Source organism: Pristis pectinata, chromosome 3, assembly GCF_009764475.1.
Source record: "Pristis pectinata isolate sPriPec2 chromosome 3, sPriPec2.1.pri, whole genome shotgun sequence".
In the NCBI taxonomy this organism is placed as follows: Eukaryota; Metazoa; Chordata; class Chondrichthyes; order Rhinopristiformes; family Pristidae; genus Pristis; species Pristis pectinata.
Genome location: NC_067407.1, coordinates 114,010,922 through 114,030,796, shown reverse-complemented (window position 1 = coordinate 114,030,796; position 19,875 = coordinate 114,010,922). Strand labels below are relative to the sequence as shown.

At 39.8% G+C, this 19,875-nt stretch overlaps 1 protein-coding gene across 1 annotated transcript in view; it reads right to left on the bottom strand.

Annotated features, from left to right (window-relative positions):
* Positions 1 to 19,186, bottom strand: part of pkdcca (protein kinase domain containing, cytoplasmic a) — a 44,462-nt gene extending 25,276 nt beyond the window's left edge. Inside the window, exons 1-5 of the mRNA XM_052011923.1 lie at positions 19,121 to 19,186; positions 18,277 to 19,030; positions 5,455 to 5,577; positions 2,713 to 2,984; positions 27 to 106 (exon numbers count right to left, since the gene is read on the bottom strand). Coding sequence (XP_051867883.1) covers positions 27 to 106; positions 2,713 to 2,984; positions 5,455 to 5,577; positions 18,277 to 18,999 — 1,198 coding nt within the window. The 5' untranslated portion in view covers positions 19,000 to 19,030; positions 19,121 to 19,186. The remainder of the gene's footprint in view (positions 1 to 26; positions 107 to 2,712; positions 2,985 to 5,454; positions 5,578 to 18,276; positions 19,031 to 19,120) is intronic.
* Between the last annotated feature and the right edge of the window lie 689 nt (positions 19,187 to 19,875).

The following is a 19,875-nucleotide window of genomic DNA, read 5'->3' as shown; positions in this document are numbered from 1 at the left end:
TGCAATAAAATTTTTTAATACCATACCTGTAGCATTCACCACATTATCCAGTAATGGTCGCAGACTTGATGGGGCACTGTGTGGCAAGAGATAGGTAAAGAAAAACCTGCAACAGGAAAAAGTGTTGAGTATTAGGTGTCTTTGAAAGGGCAAGAGATTTACTATGTTCCCCCCCCACCTCCATTTCTCCTTACTTGAAGCAATCTCAGATCTACAGTTCAGTTGCTTACAAGCACGTGCCAAATGATGTGCTGCAATGGATTAGCATGGTTACCAATGATTCTTAACTTCAGTCAAGAGCCACGGTCGGATCACAGACGTGAAATTGAAGTTATCAAAAGGTACAAAATGAGTGGTATGGAGCTAATGGGAAGGAAAACCAGATGGATTGTACTAGGGATGGTCATTCTATGGTGTCCTGTTTTGAGCAGACACCCTCAATATTTCACTAAGCAGCTCCATACGTCTTCTTCAGAAGATGCTGCCTGTAAATGCATCCCCACTTGGTAACCACAGATGTTGTACTCCTGCCTCCGAACTTTTGTCCCATTGAAGTCCCTTAAAGTCATTGGAGCAGAGTTGTAAGCTATCAACCAGGCATGAAGTTTAGGGCAACTGATATTATTTTATAAATAAAATAATTTTTTTTAATAAATAAAGTGAAGTCACTTGTGTGGGAGTAAAACTGGCTGCCCATTGACCATCATTCTTTGCACTCGACAATGAAGTACAATTTCAGCCTCACAATGTTTTCTATTTCGCACTTTACTAAATCACAAAAGGTAAGCAAAGCTGAGACAACACTCGTGGTATGATGTTCCAAAAGATTAGATGCAGGAGAAAGAACAAGGGTGTGAATTTTTAATGTGCCATTATGAATCAGCCACTATAATAGAAGCTATTTAACTTTCATTTCCACTAGAAAGAATAAACAAAATAATTATTGTGTTTCACTTCCGAAAAATTGAATCAATTTTCACTTGGCTAACACTGATAATAAAACATTATGCAATTGAATTTCTAGGCAAGGTTTTCCTATTTAAGCAGATTTCAGATGGGTGGACAACACTTGCCCATTTGCAGGCTGTTCTGTAACGTTGTACAAGGTCAAGGTGACCCATTTTCAGTTGCTAACCATCCAAATTCTGGTTGAGAACAGGCAGATCAATAGGAGTTGAAAACTGTCTTACGAATGTCACAGTGTGCAATAAGACTAGAGAAGTTACAAATGGCTAATGAAACAAGGGCTGGTGTTTAAAATAAGCTTGAAGTTGTCTTTCACTGAACAAATGTATTGGTACCATGCAAAGATTCCAACATAAAAACTGAAAAATGGGGAGAAAAGAACTTGCATTTATATAGCATCTTTCATAAGCCAAGGATATAGCTATGCACCTCACAGTCAATGAAGTATTTTATATTCATAGTCCCTGTTGTAGTACAAGCAATGATCTTGTGCACAGAAAACTCCTGATTAAATTGCAAAAAGTAATTAAATATATGACAGATCATTTGCTTCAGGTATTGCCTGAGAGATAAATATTCACTAGGCCAATGTCAATACTCCCTTCTTAATGATTTTTCCAATTGCAATGCTGAATCATTCATTTCTACTGGAGAGGACACATGGGTTCTCTGTTTTAACACTTGTGCAACAGTACTGCGGTGAAGCGTCACCCAGTGCACTCATATTTCCGCCATTGATACGAGTTTATGAAACTGCCCAGAGATAACAGATTGCTTACAGCCATTCATTATAGAGTAACACAGCATTGCCACTTAATCCGTGCATAATTAGTGTGGAATGGGTCTGTTTACATTCCTTTTACACTCAAACATCAAATGGAGGCCCGTGGTCCTTCATTTATATCACCAGTAACTTTAAAAGTCAAAAGCAGATTCATTCGCAGTTTCATGCAATCAAAGTGACTACATCCAACTATGGTTTCTAAAGTACAAAACGTTTAGTTTTGTCCTCTACACATCAACCCTTGTCATCTTCACTGAAATTCTACTTAGAGATCCTACTGAATTTTGTAGAGCTAGTTTTTGTGTGTTACTGGTTATATAGAATGTTCTATGTTGAGTCCATCATTCTGAAAGGAACTGAATGGATTAAGCTGAAACTATTGGTGCATGTAACTGACTATCTTGTTTGTCTAAATTGAGCGAACTATGTAAAAATATTAGAATCATTGCAAACTTCTCACTATTCATTGCTTTACTTCTCTTGTCATAATAAACATGAAGCACAGGAAGTCCCCGACTTACGAACACCCGTACTTACGAACTGACCTTCGTGGTCGGTCTGTAAGTGGGCCTGGCACCCAATCCTACCACGGCGGCGGTACACCTTCTTTGGCCCAACCCCAGGCCAAGTGCGCATATGTGGCCGAGGCCATGCGCGGCCACGCATCCCCGGCCCAAGTGCGCATGCGCGGACACTGTTCCGAGTTACATACAAAATCAGGTTACGAACAGTCTCAAAAACGGAACTCGTTCGTAACCCGGGGACTTCCTGTATACCATGTTTGGACATATTATCCTGAGGACCACAAAATGATGTCAATTACACAAGTCCTTTACAAAGTGGAATGCAGTTTCAAAGCAGTTTTGCGTAGTAATGAAACTGAAAAATATTCAGTTTCTGGCAATGGTGGTGGTTGCAAACTGAGCTCTTCTGACATGTTCAACAGTGAAAGAAGCAATTACCTATAAGCATTGTAGAGATTCCGCTTCTCATTCATCCTTTGACATACACCTTCCAATGAGCAGATTAAGGTGAAATTTCGGGCAGGAAACTCCATAAAACAATCACTGTTGCTTGAACACGGTGTTTCATTGATGCTGGCATCATCCAAGTCTGTCACTTTGAGTTCACCATCAACGATAACAAATTGGCGAGGACGGAAGTCTAGCAATGTTACTGAGCCAAGAGGAGAATGGGCCAAATAGTGCAATAAGCGTATCAAGCTCAAACATATCTGCGATGAAAGTAGCACAAGGTACAAGTCATACAATTTTCTTCAGCTTAAGTAAAACTGCAGAATGACAGAGCTCAGTAAAATATGGCTTCAGCTGTTCTCCAATAAACATATTCAACAAGGAATGAATTCCACTGAAACTGATCATAAATTATGAATATCTAGCCAATGTAGCTCAGAGTTATACAGCACAGAAACAGGCCCTTCGGCCTAACTCATCCATGCCATCCTGAGCTAGTCCCATCTGCCTGTGTTTGGCCCATATCCCTCCAAACCCTTTTTCCATTGTGTAACTAGCAGAGATAGGATGCAGACTGCAGATTGTGGGTCTTGGAGAGAAAGCTTTCAGTGGAGGGATTCCAGGACTGGGAGGAAAGAGGTTAAAAGAAAATAGCTCAGTGGGAGGGGAATGGGATCTCAAGAGTTGAATTCGGGGGGGGGGGGGGGGAAGAGAGAGAGGAAAAAGGGCAAATGTGAAGAGTGGCTGGGTGTAGGGAAAGGCAGAGATGATATGTTTGATATTGAGGCAGGGCGATGCAGCAAGGTGGAGGAATAGGGTTTGTGAAATGTTTGTTGGAGAGTGGAGCAAGTAGAAAACCAAAAGGGTTCCTATCTTTAGGAAGATCCAGAAGTCAGACTACACGGTCATGAACCAGGTCAGACTGATCTCCTACCAGCTGCACTGAAGGCTTCAAGCTTTGTGGAATCCTGCTCCTGCATGTCCCCAGGACACCTATGCATAACTGAATTTCATGAGGATGGCATCAAAATGTGTGTTGTACATCATTTAACACCATTGTACATGTCCAGACACCCCTGTCCATAAGCATATCATATGCAAAAGGGAACCTGCAACCAAACTGATGTCCTGAGAGAATTATGCAGCAAGCACCAGATCAAGTTTTTGATTAAATTCCTTTGTGCAGCACAAAGAAATGTCAAGCTGCTCACAGAATTTCTAGACTACTGTCTATAGAAGCAGTCTACATCTCATCCAAATGTCTATTCTTTAAATACTATTAATATGTAAATCAATCATGTAGGATATCTAGCCAAATCCTATTCCATCCCTATACGAAGCCTGTAAATCTGCATTAGACAATGATTAAAAGCAGCAAGGCTGATCGATTTGCCTTCTCCCTAATACAAGAGCCCCAACTGCTGCCCGGATGAAAATCTGTTAGCTCTGCAAAGACTGCAAATTGGACCCGAGCTATACTATTTTGTAACAGTGCCGTATCATGCAATGCATTTACATCACACTTTCCTATCATGTGCCATCTTCAAACATTTAGTGAAATATGACACTACGCAAAGGAAAGTTCACTTTGTTTACACTATACACAAGAACATACACATCCTGGCTAATTTAGGACAGTGGTACAGTTTCAGGTATCAGCCCTTTGATTTGTTCAGTATCTTATAATTCACTTTTTAACATTTCCTGAGAAGTTAATATGTTAAAGCAGACAGTTTTAAGGCTTTAAATGTACCTACTTTTGGGAAGAGAAAAATAAAATTCACTGTAATCTGGTAAGGGGGGCTCTTCTGTGATTTACTGAATACAATGATGATTTATTTTTTCTTTTGAGGTCAACTAGAAAGCCAAATAATGCTGGTCTCACAGAAAGTAGTTTTCTGGAGCATGTAGATAAAGAAAAACCCTATTCACCAGTTGGAGTTTCCTCCATCAATGAACTCTCCCTCCCAGATGGGTGACAAATTACTACCACTGACAGTTTCAATAGTTGTTTGTATGCCGAATGGAAGTGACTACCTGACTGGGAGAACAGGATACTTATGTTGGATAAAAGAAAATAAAGTCTCCCCACCCCAAACAAAAAAAGGGTAAGTAAATTAAATTTATCTTGGTTTTTCCTAAAAAGTCAAAAAACTAGTTTGAAAGTGAAACAGGTTATGCATAGTGATGTAAATGAGCTTAGACAGAGTTAGTTATGATAAATTAAATGGAATGTGTAACATTATATCATGTCTCTTCCTAAACTGAGTGGTGTGTCTGAGCCTGGTCCCTTTTGTGAATGCTTTTCCCCACAACATTCAGAGTTCTGAGTCTAACACCAAATGAAAATAAAAAAAAATACATTCATGACAAGATGCCCCGAGAAAGATAAGGAAGCACATTATCTTCATTTTAAATATTGTGGTATTTCAAATGTTAAGCCTAGAAGTTTTTTTTTAAAAAAGGGAGAGCAGAGAAATCATCTCATTATGCTTAATCAAATGAAAATCAGTTTGATTTGACCAGCAGTCCCCCACCTAATTGGAAGATTTTAAAAGACATGCTTGTTTACCAAGCATGGTTCAAAATTTTAAAAGGAAAAACATGTCCAGGAAACAAAATTCTTTTGCAGCTGAGAAATTTTCTTTCTCTGCTTTGCTGCACTTTTCATCCCCTCCCTCCCCCACAACTTCCTTTGCACTCAAAGCTCCAGAGATAATCATTACTTACTCGAAATCTCTCCTCCCATGAGGTCTGTAAAAGCTGAATCATCTCCAAAGGGGATCCAAGCTCTGTAATAGTGGTTAATGTGTCAGCAATGTGATTGCTATCCTGGTAGCAAAAACCATAGAGCTGTAAAAAGGAAACAAAAAACACAAGAAAATCAATATTTTAAATTGTTTAATCAAAATTGTTCGATGGAACAACAGACAATTACTGGTGATATTGCTGTGATGTATAATTACTGGATTTACAAAGTATGATATTTGTTTCATTTTCATAAAATTTACACCAGACAAGCTGTTGCCATCTTATTTTATCTCACTCCAGCAGCATAATCCCCAGTTTCTTTTTTCTGCATGTTTATCCAGCTTTCTCACAAAAGCATAAATGCTAGTTGCCTTAACTACTCATTGCGGTAGTGAGTCCACATACTAACAATTCTTTGGAATAAGGTTCCCTCCTGAATTTTCTATTGTACATCCCCTTGTTTTAGACACTGCAAAATATTTTCGGAACATCTACTCCATCAAACCCACTGGGCCAGAACACTGGACTCACTGACCAGCAGATACGGCCCAAGCTGCAGACACTTACCTGCTGTACAATTCAGTAGATGGCTGGACCTGTGGAGATGCTCATTAGCTTCCAAGCTGGCAACTTCCAGCCCACCCAGTCTCTGACTGTGCAGCTGGAGCCAGGAATCTTTGCACCAGCAGGCAGCCAAAACTTCTCAGTACACTAGCCAATTGAGTGGCAGGAGTCTCTGGCTGACTGAGACCCAAGGAAGAATCAGGGTCTCTGGCTCACTGTGGGACTAGGGTTGGCAATGGGCAGGGGAATGTGCAGACTTCTGCAAGACAAGCTACCATTAGCATTACTTGATCAGATAAACTCAGTGATCCCAGTATATCTTGGATCTCTTATTTTAATGATTCTTCCATTGTGATGTTTAGGCAAATCATAAAGAATAGACAACTAAAATAAACAAGCATGGCAAAGATGTCCAAAAGCAATCAATAGTTTCTAATTGCTTTGCTGACTTAAAGAGCTGGCCAATGAGATTGTATTTCATTTGACTGCCTCCCTGCAACTGCTTGCAAGGGTTAGTTTTTACAGAGGGTGCACGATGTTATGGTCTTTAATTACCATCTTAAGAAAGAGCACCTGGAGATGCAACTTAGAAATTAACTCAAAAACTTTTGTAGCATAAATAGAGGACAAATCTGGCCTTACAACCAGAGGAGGGCAAAGCAAATAATTTTCTGTCCCTCCTGGTCTTTGCAGACCAATTATTATTTCAAGACCATTGCATCCCAAAGAATTCTCACAAGTTTCCCCAAACACCAGATATTCTCAGTGTCAAATATCAATCAAATTAATCTGAGGTAGATATCCAGACAAATGTTAGATTTAAATGTTAAGGATGATGGAGCAAATGTATCCTCATACTGACCACTGGTTGTAGAAAATCTCCATTTCAGATTTGTTAATATGGAACAAAGAAGAGTTTAATTTATACTTACTCATTCATGGAACTTAAACATTGCTGACAATACCAGCATTTATTGCCCATTCCTACAATTGCCCCAATATTGAGGAGATGGTTAAGCATCAACCACATTGACTGGTTTGGAGTCGCATACAAGCCAAAGCCAGGTAAGGAGGACAGATTTGCTTCCCCGAAACATTACTGAACCTGTTTTTTTTTGCAACAAACCAGTAGTTCCATCATTACATTACTGAGGCTATTTACTTTATTTAAATTCAAGTTTCCCTGCTACCATGGTGGGATTTGAATTCATATGTCTGAATCAATGTTCCAGAATGCTGGCTTTTAGTCTCCAAATTAAACCTTGCCTCTTAACCTTGCCTGCTGTCCTGCATATTGTTATTCCAGCAAATAATAACCTAATTTATTTGCACCAACATATTCCCAAGAAGATATTTTCTGATCAATAGTGATGATTTCCTTAGCTCTTCGAAGACATTAATAATATGAACATTGATAAGCTTGAAAAACATGTTATTTATTTAACACAACGACTTGAAAAAATAATTATTTGGGGGTGCATGTGTTTAAAGCCAACATTAGCAGCGCACATCAGTGTCAGTCATTGGACCTGTTGCATGCACCAATGCAATCGGTGCAACATGGGAAATGCCAGAGGGAAAGACTGCTGAACTCCATAGTTATGGAAACTGGAATCTCCTTGCTACAATGGTTAGATTATAAAATATTGATTAGAATTTATCATTGCAATAAAAAATGCATGTTAATGATGTAATTGTCAACTAAATGGAAATGGTATTCCTTTATTCCATTAAAAATGTTTCAAGAGTAATCTTATGATCTTTTAATATGTTCCATCATATCAGTTGCAAAGCAGTAAAAAAAAATTCAATGGATCAAAGGAATTTTCAATTCCAAAACATGGGGGTTAAATTTAACTGTTCCCACTCAATGAGGAAAAAAATGCAGCAATCAATAAAAGGGAAAATCTTATGGGCTCTACACTGGGTGGCAAAAAAACTCAACCTCAAGTAATTGGAAAATTGCACTATAACTTTAATTGTTCTATATAGAATTAAAATCAGATATTATTAGCAACCTCAGCCAAGTCCTTTTGAGAGATGATTAGCTTCAAGTTTCTCAGTGTTGGGTGGCAGCGTTTTTACCCATTGTTTACACCTAATTCAGTGTCAAGTATGGAGTCAAATTATAACTTTGGTTACCTGCAAAGTAAAGCTTCCTCTACTTGACCTCAACAAGGTGCCTTAAGTCAAATCTCAATGACATTGTCAGCATATTTCCATCATCAACACCTGTTTCCTCACATTATCTTTGATATCTGCATTGGCAGCCTTATTGTCAATTGTGGGCAATTTATTTTGATTTTACACACACCAAACTAGTGTGATTCATAATCATTGCCATGATTTACAGTTTAACATTCTACAAATATTAGCAAAATTTGAGTATGTTATTGTTGATTTGTGAACAATTTAATGTTTCCAGATGTTCACATCTATGGTAAATTCTACACCTTTAGGTTTAGGGAAAAATGTTCTAATTAAAAGGTTCAAAACTAATTTATGGTTATCTGTTTGTCAGAATCAAATAGATAAGTGAATAGATAAATAAAGATTCTCAGGAAATTGAGCACTGTTTACATGTGATATAATAAAATCAAATAAAGTGACTTCTAACTATCAAATAATACAAATTGCTTTTTTTCCATTTTGTATTTCAGAAATGTTAAACAACAATTTAATTTCTCCCACACTTGAATACATATTTGTGAATACCAAGTACTAACTGAAATGCAATGTAAAAAGACAATTATTTTCTGCCTAATTGCTGGGGATTCCAGGTTGTTCATTCTTCGCTACTTAATTATAAATCATTCTCCGACAGAGTAATTTTTTAAATTTTTGGCCCGGAATGTTATCCACTTCACAAACAACAAAGAAAATTATACTTTGCAGGACAACAGCTTTTTTTAAAAAATCAATTTGCACCTCAAGTCAACTCCCAATTGTTTTAGTAAAAGGTAATTAAGTGTTTGTATAAGGGAACGACCTATGGAATCAAAGTTACTGAATTTACACAGCATCTCTGTCCAACTGTTAAAGTTCCCTATTGTAACATGGCTTGCATTTTTTTTAGGTTAAATTGTCCACTGTTGTTTCCAATAATGGCACAGAGAATCTTGTAGGTTTTCATGTGTAAGACAACCTTAGTATAATCTGTCACAGCTATGGTCTCTCAAAGGTCCTTCATTCTTCTAAATAATAGTGACACAGCTGCCCCATATTCAGGGAAAAAAAAGAGGAAAGGTTAGCCTGCCACACAAAGCTCGACAAGCTCATTGGGATGAAACACAAAGTGAGGACCTTATTAAGCTGTCATCAGCAAGTTAACAGCATGCATGCAATAGCCCCTCATGAATGAATATGCAAGAAAAATGGGCCTTGGTTTGTTGTGTGAAGTGAATAGCAAACAGAATTACTGGAGGGAGAATCCTAGTGCGAGTCAGTGCTCTTATGCCAGAATCCAGCACTGCTTTGACTCAAAGCAAGCGATTTTTATACATGTATAGAGCTGGCATTTTTCTGAATTTCTGTGAGCAGACATTTTAATTTTATTCAACAAGAGCAGATAAAGTTCACTGGGAAAGCCTTAATAAAAAGGGATTGCGTCATGCAAGTTATCTTGCAAAATATTGTCTTCTGTAAATAGATGGATGCAATTTGTCAATCAGTTGCTATGTATTTACTAAAGATATTGGAGCTCTCCCTCAAGATCCAAAGATGAGATTACACAAAGTTCTGGTATAATCAAACATATTATTTTAATTTATTCTATAGTGGATGAGGACAGGGACGATTTAAGAGCTCGGGAAATGGTGTCCAGATTTTAAGTTGTGGTAGAAAAGGATGTGGTGGATTCAAATAATATCAAAATAACATTTGAATGAGACAAGAGCATACCAAAAACATGTAGAAAAGAAATCAAACAGCCAGCAATATTTATTTTTTGTAGTGTTGAAAGTCCAAGGAATAGGTTACTCATGGAAATGGCAAACATGGAATCCCTGATGGTGGAGAACAGTTTGGCATATCATGGCTGTGACAATTGCAAATGCCCTTGGAAGCATCATGGGTAACTATGGAGATCTCACATTCTTTTTCAGTTATTTATAAAACCACATAGGTTGTCACTGCTGAACTGCTCTCAAGAAGATAGTGGCAAGCCATTTATCTAGTAAAGATACTGCAGCCGTGTTTGAGAAAGAGATCCAATATTTGGACCTAGTCAAGATAAATAAATGTTGAAGCATCTCCAAATCTCTCACTCCTCTGATTTGGAAAAGGTGCAGGTGGTGATATTTCTGTCTTCCACCCTTGTCTTTCTTAGCAGTAAGAGACTGGAGGTTTGGGAGGTGCTCAATTATCTTACTGAATTTCCCCATGGGGTTTTTTCCTTCTGAAATAGAATGCAAAATGTGTCACTTTTACCTCCTTTACACATTACAAATGGTTGTGGAAAGCATTCAATGAGACTACACCCAAGAAGGTGAACAACTAAGAATAGCTTGCCCCATGGACATTTTCTCATCTTTTAGAAGAGCACTTTAGTGTAATATGTACAGAAAAAGGACGTGCACAGTGTTGAATGATTTCTGTCACTGAGATGCCACTGCACCTCTACGTAATTGAGAATTGGTTCATTATTGTCACATGTACCGGGATACAGTGGAAAAACTTGGTTTGCATGCCACCCATACAGATCACTCCAAAATACAAGTACAACAAGGTTGTACAAAGGGAAAGACAATAACTAATGCAGAATATAGTGTTACAGGTGCAGTGCAGGTAGACAATAAGGTGAAAAGGCTATAATGAGGTAGATTGTAAGGTCAAGAGATCATCTTTATCATACAAGAGGTCCATTCAGTAGTCTTATAACAGCAGGATAGGAGCTGTCCTTGAGCCTGGTGGCGTGTGTTTTCAAGCTTTTATATCTCTGCCAGATGGAAGTGGGGAGAAGAGTTACAGGAGAAGAATGTCAGCCCAGTGTTCTTTTCCAAATTCTAGCCAGTGAATGAAGCACACATGTATGGGTCAAGCCCAAGTATGATGTTCCCAACTTTCAAGTGACCTGCTGAGAGCCACAGTCTAGGCTTCCAATTTCAGAACACTAAAGCAAAGGTGAGATGTCAGCGGGCCAATAGTGCCTTTGTGACCATACATAAGAATCAGACAGCAGCTTTGGCAGAGGAACTGAGAAATGCAGAGAAAAGGATAAGATAATAGATAAAAAGCAAATCCAAACCTGGAGATAGTCTGTGTCTCACCATTGTTTTGGCATCACAAATGGTTGTCTTTGAAGGCCTCTATGAACCAGGAGTGATATCTCTGCCATTGCTCCTTTAATCAATTGAGATGTACAAAATAATGAGGGGCCTCCAAAGAGTGATAGGAAAGATGCATTTCCTTTAGCAGAGGTCAAAAACCAGAGAACTTAAAGTAATTATTGAAAGAATTAGAGGGGAGATGTGAAAAATATTTTCATCCAGAGGACGGTGGGGGTCTGAAACTTACTGCCTTAAATGAGGATAAGAGCAGAAACTCCCATTTATAGAAGTACTTGGATGTGCACTTGAAGAGCTGTATCCTACAGTGCCATGAATCTAATAAAGGCTGAAATTAAGTTGTGTAGCTCTTTTTCCATCTGGTACAAACTCAATGGTCTCATGTGTCATAAATTCTTTTATGATTCGATTCTATCTTCCTCCTCAATATAGCTCCTTGGCGTGCCCAGATACTTGACTCTTGGAGTATATCCACTGCTTCGAATACTACCTTCAAGGAGCAATATTCCTATCTCTGAAAGGAAATTTTTTTAGGATATGAACATTTCTAGCAAGACTGGCAATCACTGCCCTTCCTTTGTTGTCCTGAGTTTTTATCCTCCCAGTTTGGAGGGTCAAGTGATTTGTTGGGTAACTTCAGGGAGGAATTTAAAGGTCAGCAATGTTACAGAGAGACTAGATTCACACAGAGGACAGGCCAAGAAACAACTGCAGTTTTACTTCCCCCTAAACACTGGCAAATTACTTGGGTTTTTACAGCAGTCTAACAAATTCAAGGTCATTTTATTGATATCAGCTTATTGCCAAATACTGTTTTCCAAACTGAGCTCAAGATCTAAAGATGTCTGCCTTTCTACTCATCCTCCCATGCCACAGTGATATATCTATCATTGGCTGCTATATTCATGCTTAACGGGATATAAGCTATCACTTATCATTCAAGTATGTAAAACCATAAGATATAGGAGCAGAATTAGGCCATTCAGCCCGATGTAAATGTGGGTTTAAAGTCTAGACTGTCTCTTGAATTAAGTTCTCACTTTTTAATTTGATCTCACAGTTATAGAATGCTGCTGATTTTTTTTAAACTCGGTCCTAAACAAAAATATTACTCAATTAATACTTCTCACAAGCCTTTATAATTTATATCAGCACCAAATAATATGCTGGTATTTTCTCCTATTACATTGTGTATTTTTGCATTAAAATTACCAATGGCAGGAAGACAAACCTTCAGAGTTCTTATGAACTTGAAATGAATTGAACCAAACAAGGGTAGAATTACAATTTCATTGCGACTGGATTCCAGAAGACTAGGTTTATGAGCCATCAATATGCACTTTTACCACGAAATCTGGGTAGACCTTTTAACTGCTATTAACAATGTGCAGCGAGAAAAGACAGCTGGATGTAGTAGCGTAAATATTGTGACCTGGTTTATGGATGCAGATCTCTCAGATTCCAAACACCACTAGTATAAATGACACTTGTGGGAAGTTAAAGTGATCTGTGATAGCATTGCTTGAAAGAATCTAACACCTCAGGATTTAAAAGTGCACCTGATAACCTAAAGTACATTCTTGACAACAATATATACTGCAGATTTACATTTAATGTTGTGACACAATCTGTGTCTTAATCGGTAACTTTCCCTCTCATTTTCCCCTGATTATCTCTCACACAGAAGGAATGAAAGGCACCTTCATCAGATGATTATTTTGCATCTTTCTTATTCCTGTATCCTCCTCTCAGTATTTGAACTGAATTTATATCTGTACATTGGATGGTTAAATTCCATAAGGCAGCAACTTAAGACAACAGAACTAAATGAATCACCGTCCTGTTTTTCTTAATACACGCAGCATATAGTGGCGGCTCTAACAGGTACTCTTTGCGACTACTCTTCCCTTTCATCACAAATGAGTCCGTCGCGAAACAAACTGACATGAGCTTTTTCCCCCAAATCCTCTCCATCCACACTCCAGCGCCCCGGACCCTCGCGTTCACACAGCCTGCATCGTTCTACTGGCGAGAGACCAGCTGCCCCACGCAGTCCCAAGTTTTCACCGGAAGCCATCTCAATGCGCGTTAAACTTCGGCTCATGTTTTAATTCGTGGGAGTTTGCTGGATAATCCCGAGTTAATAATTACCCATTAACGCAGCAGAACAGATCCAACGCGCTGCACAATGCTGGCATTCCGCGGGAACATTCAGGCACATTGTTCCCCGTCAGATGACTTTGGGTTTTACATTCAAGGGATAGGCATGGGTTCATAGACAGTAAAGTAAAAATCAGAGCTAAAAGGGGACCAAGCTGATGTTTTAGTGAATGCAAGCAACTGGCTTTGCATAAATTTGTGTAAAGAGCTGCCAGGACATGGTTTACTGCGAGGAACCGTGTGCTGAGCGATGACACAAGGCACACTCCAGTCTGCCGCCAGTGCATGCAAAGCTTTGAGCCCTTCAGACCAGCGAACCCCCAGCGCCCGGCTCTACTGCTGACTGACTGATTTAAATCTCCCGCGAATTAAAGCGGGAGCCGCAGCTTAACGCGCAATGACCGGACCTACAACCCAACCGACCAGACACCCCTCCTCCCTCTCCCAGAGTCGGTGGAACAAAGATCGCCCCTCGGCTGCTGGTGAGATGCAGCGCTTGCAGAGCGGAAGATGACAGGCAATCGATCAATAGTAATATACCAAGCGGAAAGCAATGAGGTTAAAGGGCATCTGTCATCGCAGATAACGAATCGGAACCCAACTCCACTCTCACGCCAGAGCAAGCCTAACAGTTTTAGACGATTCTCTGTATCTGCTTCGAACAACTAGCTTGCTGCAAAGTAAATGCTAATTCAACATTTTCGTAAAGGGATCTCGAGAACGGAAGGGAACAGTATTTTTTTCCCCCAGAGCAACACTAATTAAAATCCATAAGGCTGCCACATTGGAATAAATGAAAAGGCTACACTGGACAAAATTGTGCGAGTAACACTTTCAATGTGGCGGCAGGTAATTTTTCCAAGAGGCTTTCTTTAAATCATTCCGTTAATGCTCCGGGATCCCCACACATATCAGAAACACGGCGGTGTAAAATAGTAAGCAACATGCACCTTTCAAAAACACGCTCATGAACTCAGTTAACTAGGAATTGATCGCTCGGTTAATCTCGTCAATCGATTGCATTTTGTTAACTCGAGGCTCTGAGATGCAAATACTGTTTTTCCAGTGGAAGATAAATAAAAAAACCCAATCAGCTTCGGGCATCAGGAGCGGATTACCATCTCCTTTAATTAGAAAGAATGCCATCCAAAGCAGAAATGCACTGATTTCAGGAGGGAGGCGTTTCTGGTTCTGGTGACCATTGGTAATCAATCAAGGCGCTGATCACATTGTGTTCTCCAAATGTTAATTACAACTTAACTACAATGTCCATAAAATACAGCGTGCGCAGAAAAAAATCCCACTGAATATTCCTGCAAATATCCTAAAATACACAACTGGTCAGGGTTATTAAGTGTTAGTGTACAATTTGGCTATATTTATAAACATTGTTTCATTTATGAGACTTCTGCGTTTGAGACTTTTGACTGACCAAGTAAAATTAGCATAGAAATAGAAAGGACAGCACGCTAATGAGTGGGGGGGGGGAAGCCAATGAAGGGAAGAGGACTTCCCCGCTTTAGTGACAAAGCGAGTGCAATTTGTACCAACTAAATGTCTGGTCATAAATCAGTGATCCGCATTAATTTTGCTCTGGCGTCCCTCGGATCCAGTCCTTACTAATTAAACAGCGGTTGCTGAAAGATACATTTTCTCCCAGCCCCAAGACACCTGCTCCTGAGGAAAGGAGAAAATGAGATTTCGCAACAAGACAGCCGTTGTTGCATATTCAAATCTCGTCTCAAAGAACTTCATTTAGTTTAATGAGTGGGTGGCTAACAGAAAAGTTATTTATGTACAGTTTCGCCAAATAAATAAGTAATATAGTTCAGATGTTGTCATTGGTTATCTGCCTCAAGATAGGAAAAACACCTTTTAGAGCTATATTTTCCAATACAACTACTCTTAACCTTAAGAATCTATGGCGAATATGGAAATGTACAATCTAAACGTCACTGATTATCAGTCTAATATAGAGTCATACAGCTCACAAACAGGCCCTTCGGCCCATCCCGTTCATGCCAACCATCAGGTACCTCTCTATGCTACTCCCATTTACCAACGCGTAGTCAGCAGGTTTATGTAGTTCTTCTACAAAAGATTTAAAGACATGTCTGAAACACAAGCTGAGATGGTTTCATTCTATCATATTTGAATATTATTACGTAGCTTAAATTTTGCACAGGTCTTTCTTCCCAGGGAAAAATAATCAAAAGCCCGAGTTCTGAGATTTCCAGTTTATTTAAAACCATGCAAACTGCATGATGCCATCATTTCATTACTGTCATAGGCTCCTTCATTTAGCGCTGTTCCAAAGTACCCCTCCTCATTATTCTTGGACTTTTTGCGCTAAGAATAGGCCAGTAACGCAGCCAAACTTTCCTCAACAAAATCTGATACACTATACTTTGTTTTTTTAAAACACTTTAGAAACAAACATTAGCTTGAGCAGGAGATTCGACGCAAAGTTATTTGCAAACTAACACTGTGACGCATATATTTAAGATTTTTTTTTGGTCCTTAAACAGATTAACCGATGTTTAGTGTTTAAAAAAGGACAAACTTATGTTTTCTCTCAACTGGGGAGAGAGAGGACAGTACAGTTGAGGGATATGGTCATATGCTGTTATTGAGTGCAACGTTTAATCGTTATTTAGACTGAGACCCTTAAACATTACACCAAGTACAATATTGGAAATAAAAGCAGAAAACACTGGAGATAACGTGCAGGTCAAGCAGCATCTGTGGAGAGAGAAAAAGAGTTGACGTTTCAGGTTGATGACTTTTCATCAGGGTCGAGACCAGTGAGAAACGAAAACAGAAGCAGAAAACATTTTGCCGAGTTCTGTTTCTTTGGCACCTTGTGTCTGTCTGCGGATATGTAGTGCCCTTTTCATAGTGGAAATTATTAACTCAGGCCTAGGCATAATAAAAACTGAAGTTTGATATAAAGCGTACTGCTGTACGTTATAGTTTAAACTTTTCGTCCTCTGAACTATTTATATCTGAAGTTGGTAGTAGGCTGGTACAAGTCATACGAGTGAAATGAGTTTGATCTGATCTTGGCGGTACAAATGTGCCCGTTATCTTGCAAATTATGCACAAGCCTACCATCTGCCCCAACAACCCACAAGGTCCCTTTTCCTCAATTAAATTTTTTTTTAAAAAAGCACGAAACGAAACAGAAAACCGACCAACGGGCGCAACACAACTTCATTCATTTTTCTACAAACTACTGACACTGCTGACTGTACAAGCGCAAGAATTCTCTAAAAGTACATTCAGGCTTTTTTTGGTCATGTTATTATACAGTTAATCTGTCTTCATTCATTCTGGGGTTGATTTAAGCACAAAGAGCTCTGAAGAAAGGGATCTATTCAAATAGTCTAAAAGAAAATCATACTGAACAAACACGTTGTGGCTGTCCAAAGCAGGTCCGCACAATCAACTAATTGAAGGGCCGATTCCACAATAGTTTTTTTAAAATTAAAACCAAATCATTAATCATGAACAATGCCCGAGGTAGTCACAGCAGGAAGGATTCCCCCGGGTCCGTAACGGGCTCATTACGGTTGACCAGAGGGAATTAGCACATTAGCAGGTGACCTGACAACCTAAATGACAAGTCTCGTCTTTACGAGGGTTGTGCCGAGGTGGATTCACTCAACTTTCAAGAAAATATGTCTAACTACATCACGTACGTATCTTTAAAAAGAACGTCAGGAGTCACATGGTGATAAGCTGTGTTCTTGGCTTTGTAACGTGCTGCATTCTAGCAAGGACCATCGTTTTTAAATACTGAGGAAATAGCATTTTTAACCTCAATTGCCTGCTGATGTTCTAATCAGAGCTGCGATTTACTGAATTCAATTTTGAACTGTAACAATATTGGTGAAAAACCTGGTGCTTGATGTTGTGGCGATGAAATCCACCGTGACCATTCTAGTGACAGTCGTTTTAAAGCCTTTCAAACAGTCTGCCACGATGTTGGCAACATATTCCTCAGCACCTGTGTTTTCTACAAGGTGCGATCGCATCTTCTACTACCCAAGAGTCCTTAAATATAAAATAAAGCAGACACCCGAGGTCTGGAGGGGCACTTGGCAGCACCCAAGAGGACCACTCCTTTCAGCAACCCCGAAAACTTACTACCCAAAGACCAGGTGGAAATTAATGCAAACAAAGTATCTGCATAAAATAGCAAACAAGTGGAGGAGAAAAAGAGCTAAACACATTCTTAGTCATAATGACCTTTCGTCTGAAAACCCTAAATTCACCTTAGAAACCCCAGTGCGGGATTCTGTTTCCCTGACTTTTTAAAAAGCGAGTTGTTTGGGAACTTGACTGTTGGGCGTTAATATCGTGATCCGACGCTGCAATTGATTATGAGCCGAAATATTGCTGAATAATTGGCCAGACGTTGCTGAATCTTTTGTGTTATGTTTGATATTTAGAGGCGCAGTTTCACGGCCAATTAACTTCTTGTGAAACTAATATCTTCTACAAATTGAAAAATGTTTTGTTTTACATATGCCTTCTTCAGTTCATAGCTTACTCAAGATACTTGGGAAGCCATGACTGATTAGGATGCAGATTTTAGCGAAGAGCTCATTAAGCATCCGGTGTAGGAACGTTCCCCACTCCTCTATTTGACACGTAGATCAATCAGATGGATGGGTTTAGGGATCCCTGCACTATGAATTAAATTGCCCAATAAAACCTGATGTTTCTCCCTTCTTACTAGGGCAATAGTTTAATAACAAGTTGCTGATAAGGCATTGCAGGTCCCTACCTTAAGAATATTTGAATGCTGTAGCCGTTGTAAAAGTGTCATTTCTTTGACAAGTTTGTACGACGCTAATCGGTAGCAATCTTTCAATGTCCCAAATTGTTTAATGCAGTTTTCCATGTCGTGTCCTTCAAAGTCCACCGATTTTAACGCCACCGCCAGGGTCTCATTAAGAACCGCTTTGTATACTGCTTTTGTGTATCCAGAACCCAAGTAATGGACACTGCTCGCGTTATTAATATCTGAACAGCTTAAAGGGAGAGAACGGAACTGAAAGTCAGTGTTCGGGCTACTGGAAACGAAGGTGTTTTCTCCTTGAACAGTAAATGGTTTGCTCTCTTGAAAATCCGGGCTCCTCTGCTGCTGCTGATGATGATGCTGGGGTTGGAGCTGATCTGGAGAGTTGTTCTGCGCTAGGTCCATCAAGCGCCTTTCCAGCGGTCTGGCCAGTCTCCCCGCAGCCGCTGCAGGGGCTGACTGCTGCCGATAGCGGACAACCTCCTCGTACCTTTCTTTAATTTGTTTCAACAGGTCCTGGTCAGTCACCCGGTTAAAAAGCACGGGCGGCTCGTTGCTGAGATGGTCCTGGGCGGTCTGCTCCAAACGCTGATGCCGCTGTTGCTGATGGTGATGATCAAAACCAGGGATAAATAACAAATTCAGTAATGTGCCCAGGAAGAAGGAAAAGCAAAACCCAGCTGCGATGGCAATCTTTCTGCGTTTCATTTCGTTGCTAACCTGCGATCTGCGAGGGGTGCTATGAAACAGGAAAGAGATTGAAACTGAAGTTTTCACATTGTACAGTAAAGATTTCTACCCCGCAGGGAAGATAACACTGGATTCTCACCCCCTTATGTATTCTTCACATTTGCTGCGCCCTCCTCCAAAACCTTGATAAGCAAACCAGCGTGACGTGAGATGATTGACAGTCTTGCACCAGCCAAGCGCAGAGCATCTTGGGCGTTGTAGTCTCTTCGCTTTGTGGTTGGTAGGCGGCTCCGAAGGTCCAGGACTACATGTTCCGGCATGCACCATGGCATCCGCAAGGCGCCGAGTCTGGGAGAGGGGGGAAAGTCCCACTTGTGAGTCTTAGCCAATCAGCGCGATGATGGGCTGGGTTAGGCGGAAGACTCGCAAAGTCTATTGGCTAGACTTAATGCCAATCATTAAGAACGCTCCTCTCGGTCGTTCTCGTCCCGCCCCAGATCCTGTGCACGTGACAAATCGGAGCGCAAACACGACAGCGCCGCACCGCTGGGGATGTGAATGAGTGGCGTGATTGGCAATGACACGGTTATCCATCAAGCGCACATTAGCTTGCTATTAGCGACTAATTAACAGATGCAATCATGCTTCAAATTCTGGAGGAGCAGGAAAGAAGCAAAAAAAATAAATGTTTTGATTAGTGCGATAATTGATGAATGGTAATAAATTAAGGGCGCGTAACCTGAACATCTTTAGGGCAGCTTTTTTACGCAGCTTATTCATTAATGTTGTCAACAAATGTTACAGTATACTTGCTGAAATATGTACTTAAAGTCAATGGGTCAATTTGGGCAACTTCTTACAAGCCTTATCCAATCAGCAACAGGTCAACGTTTG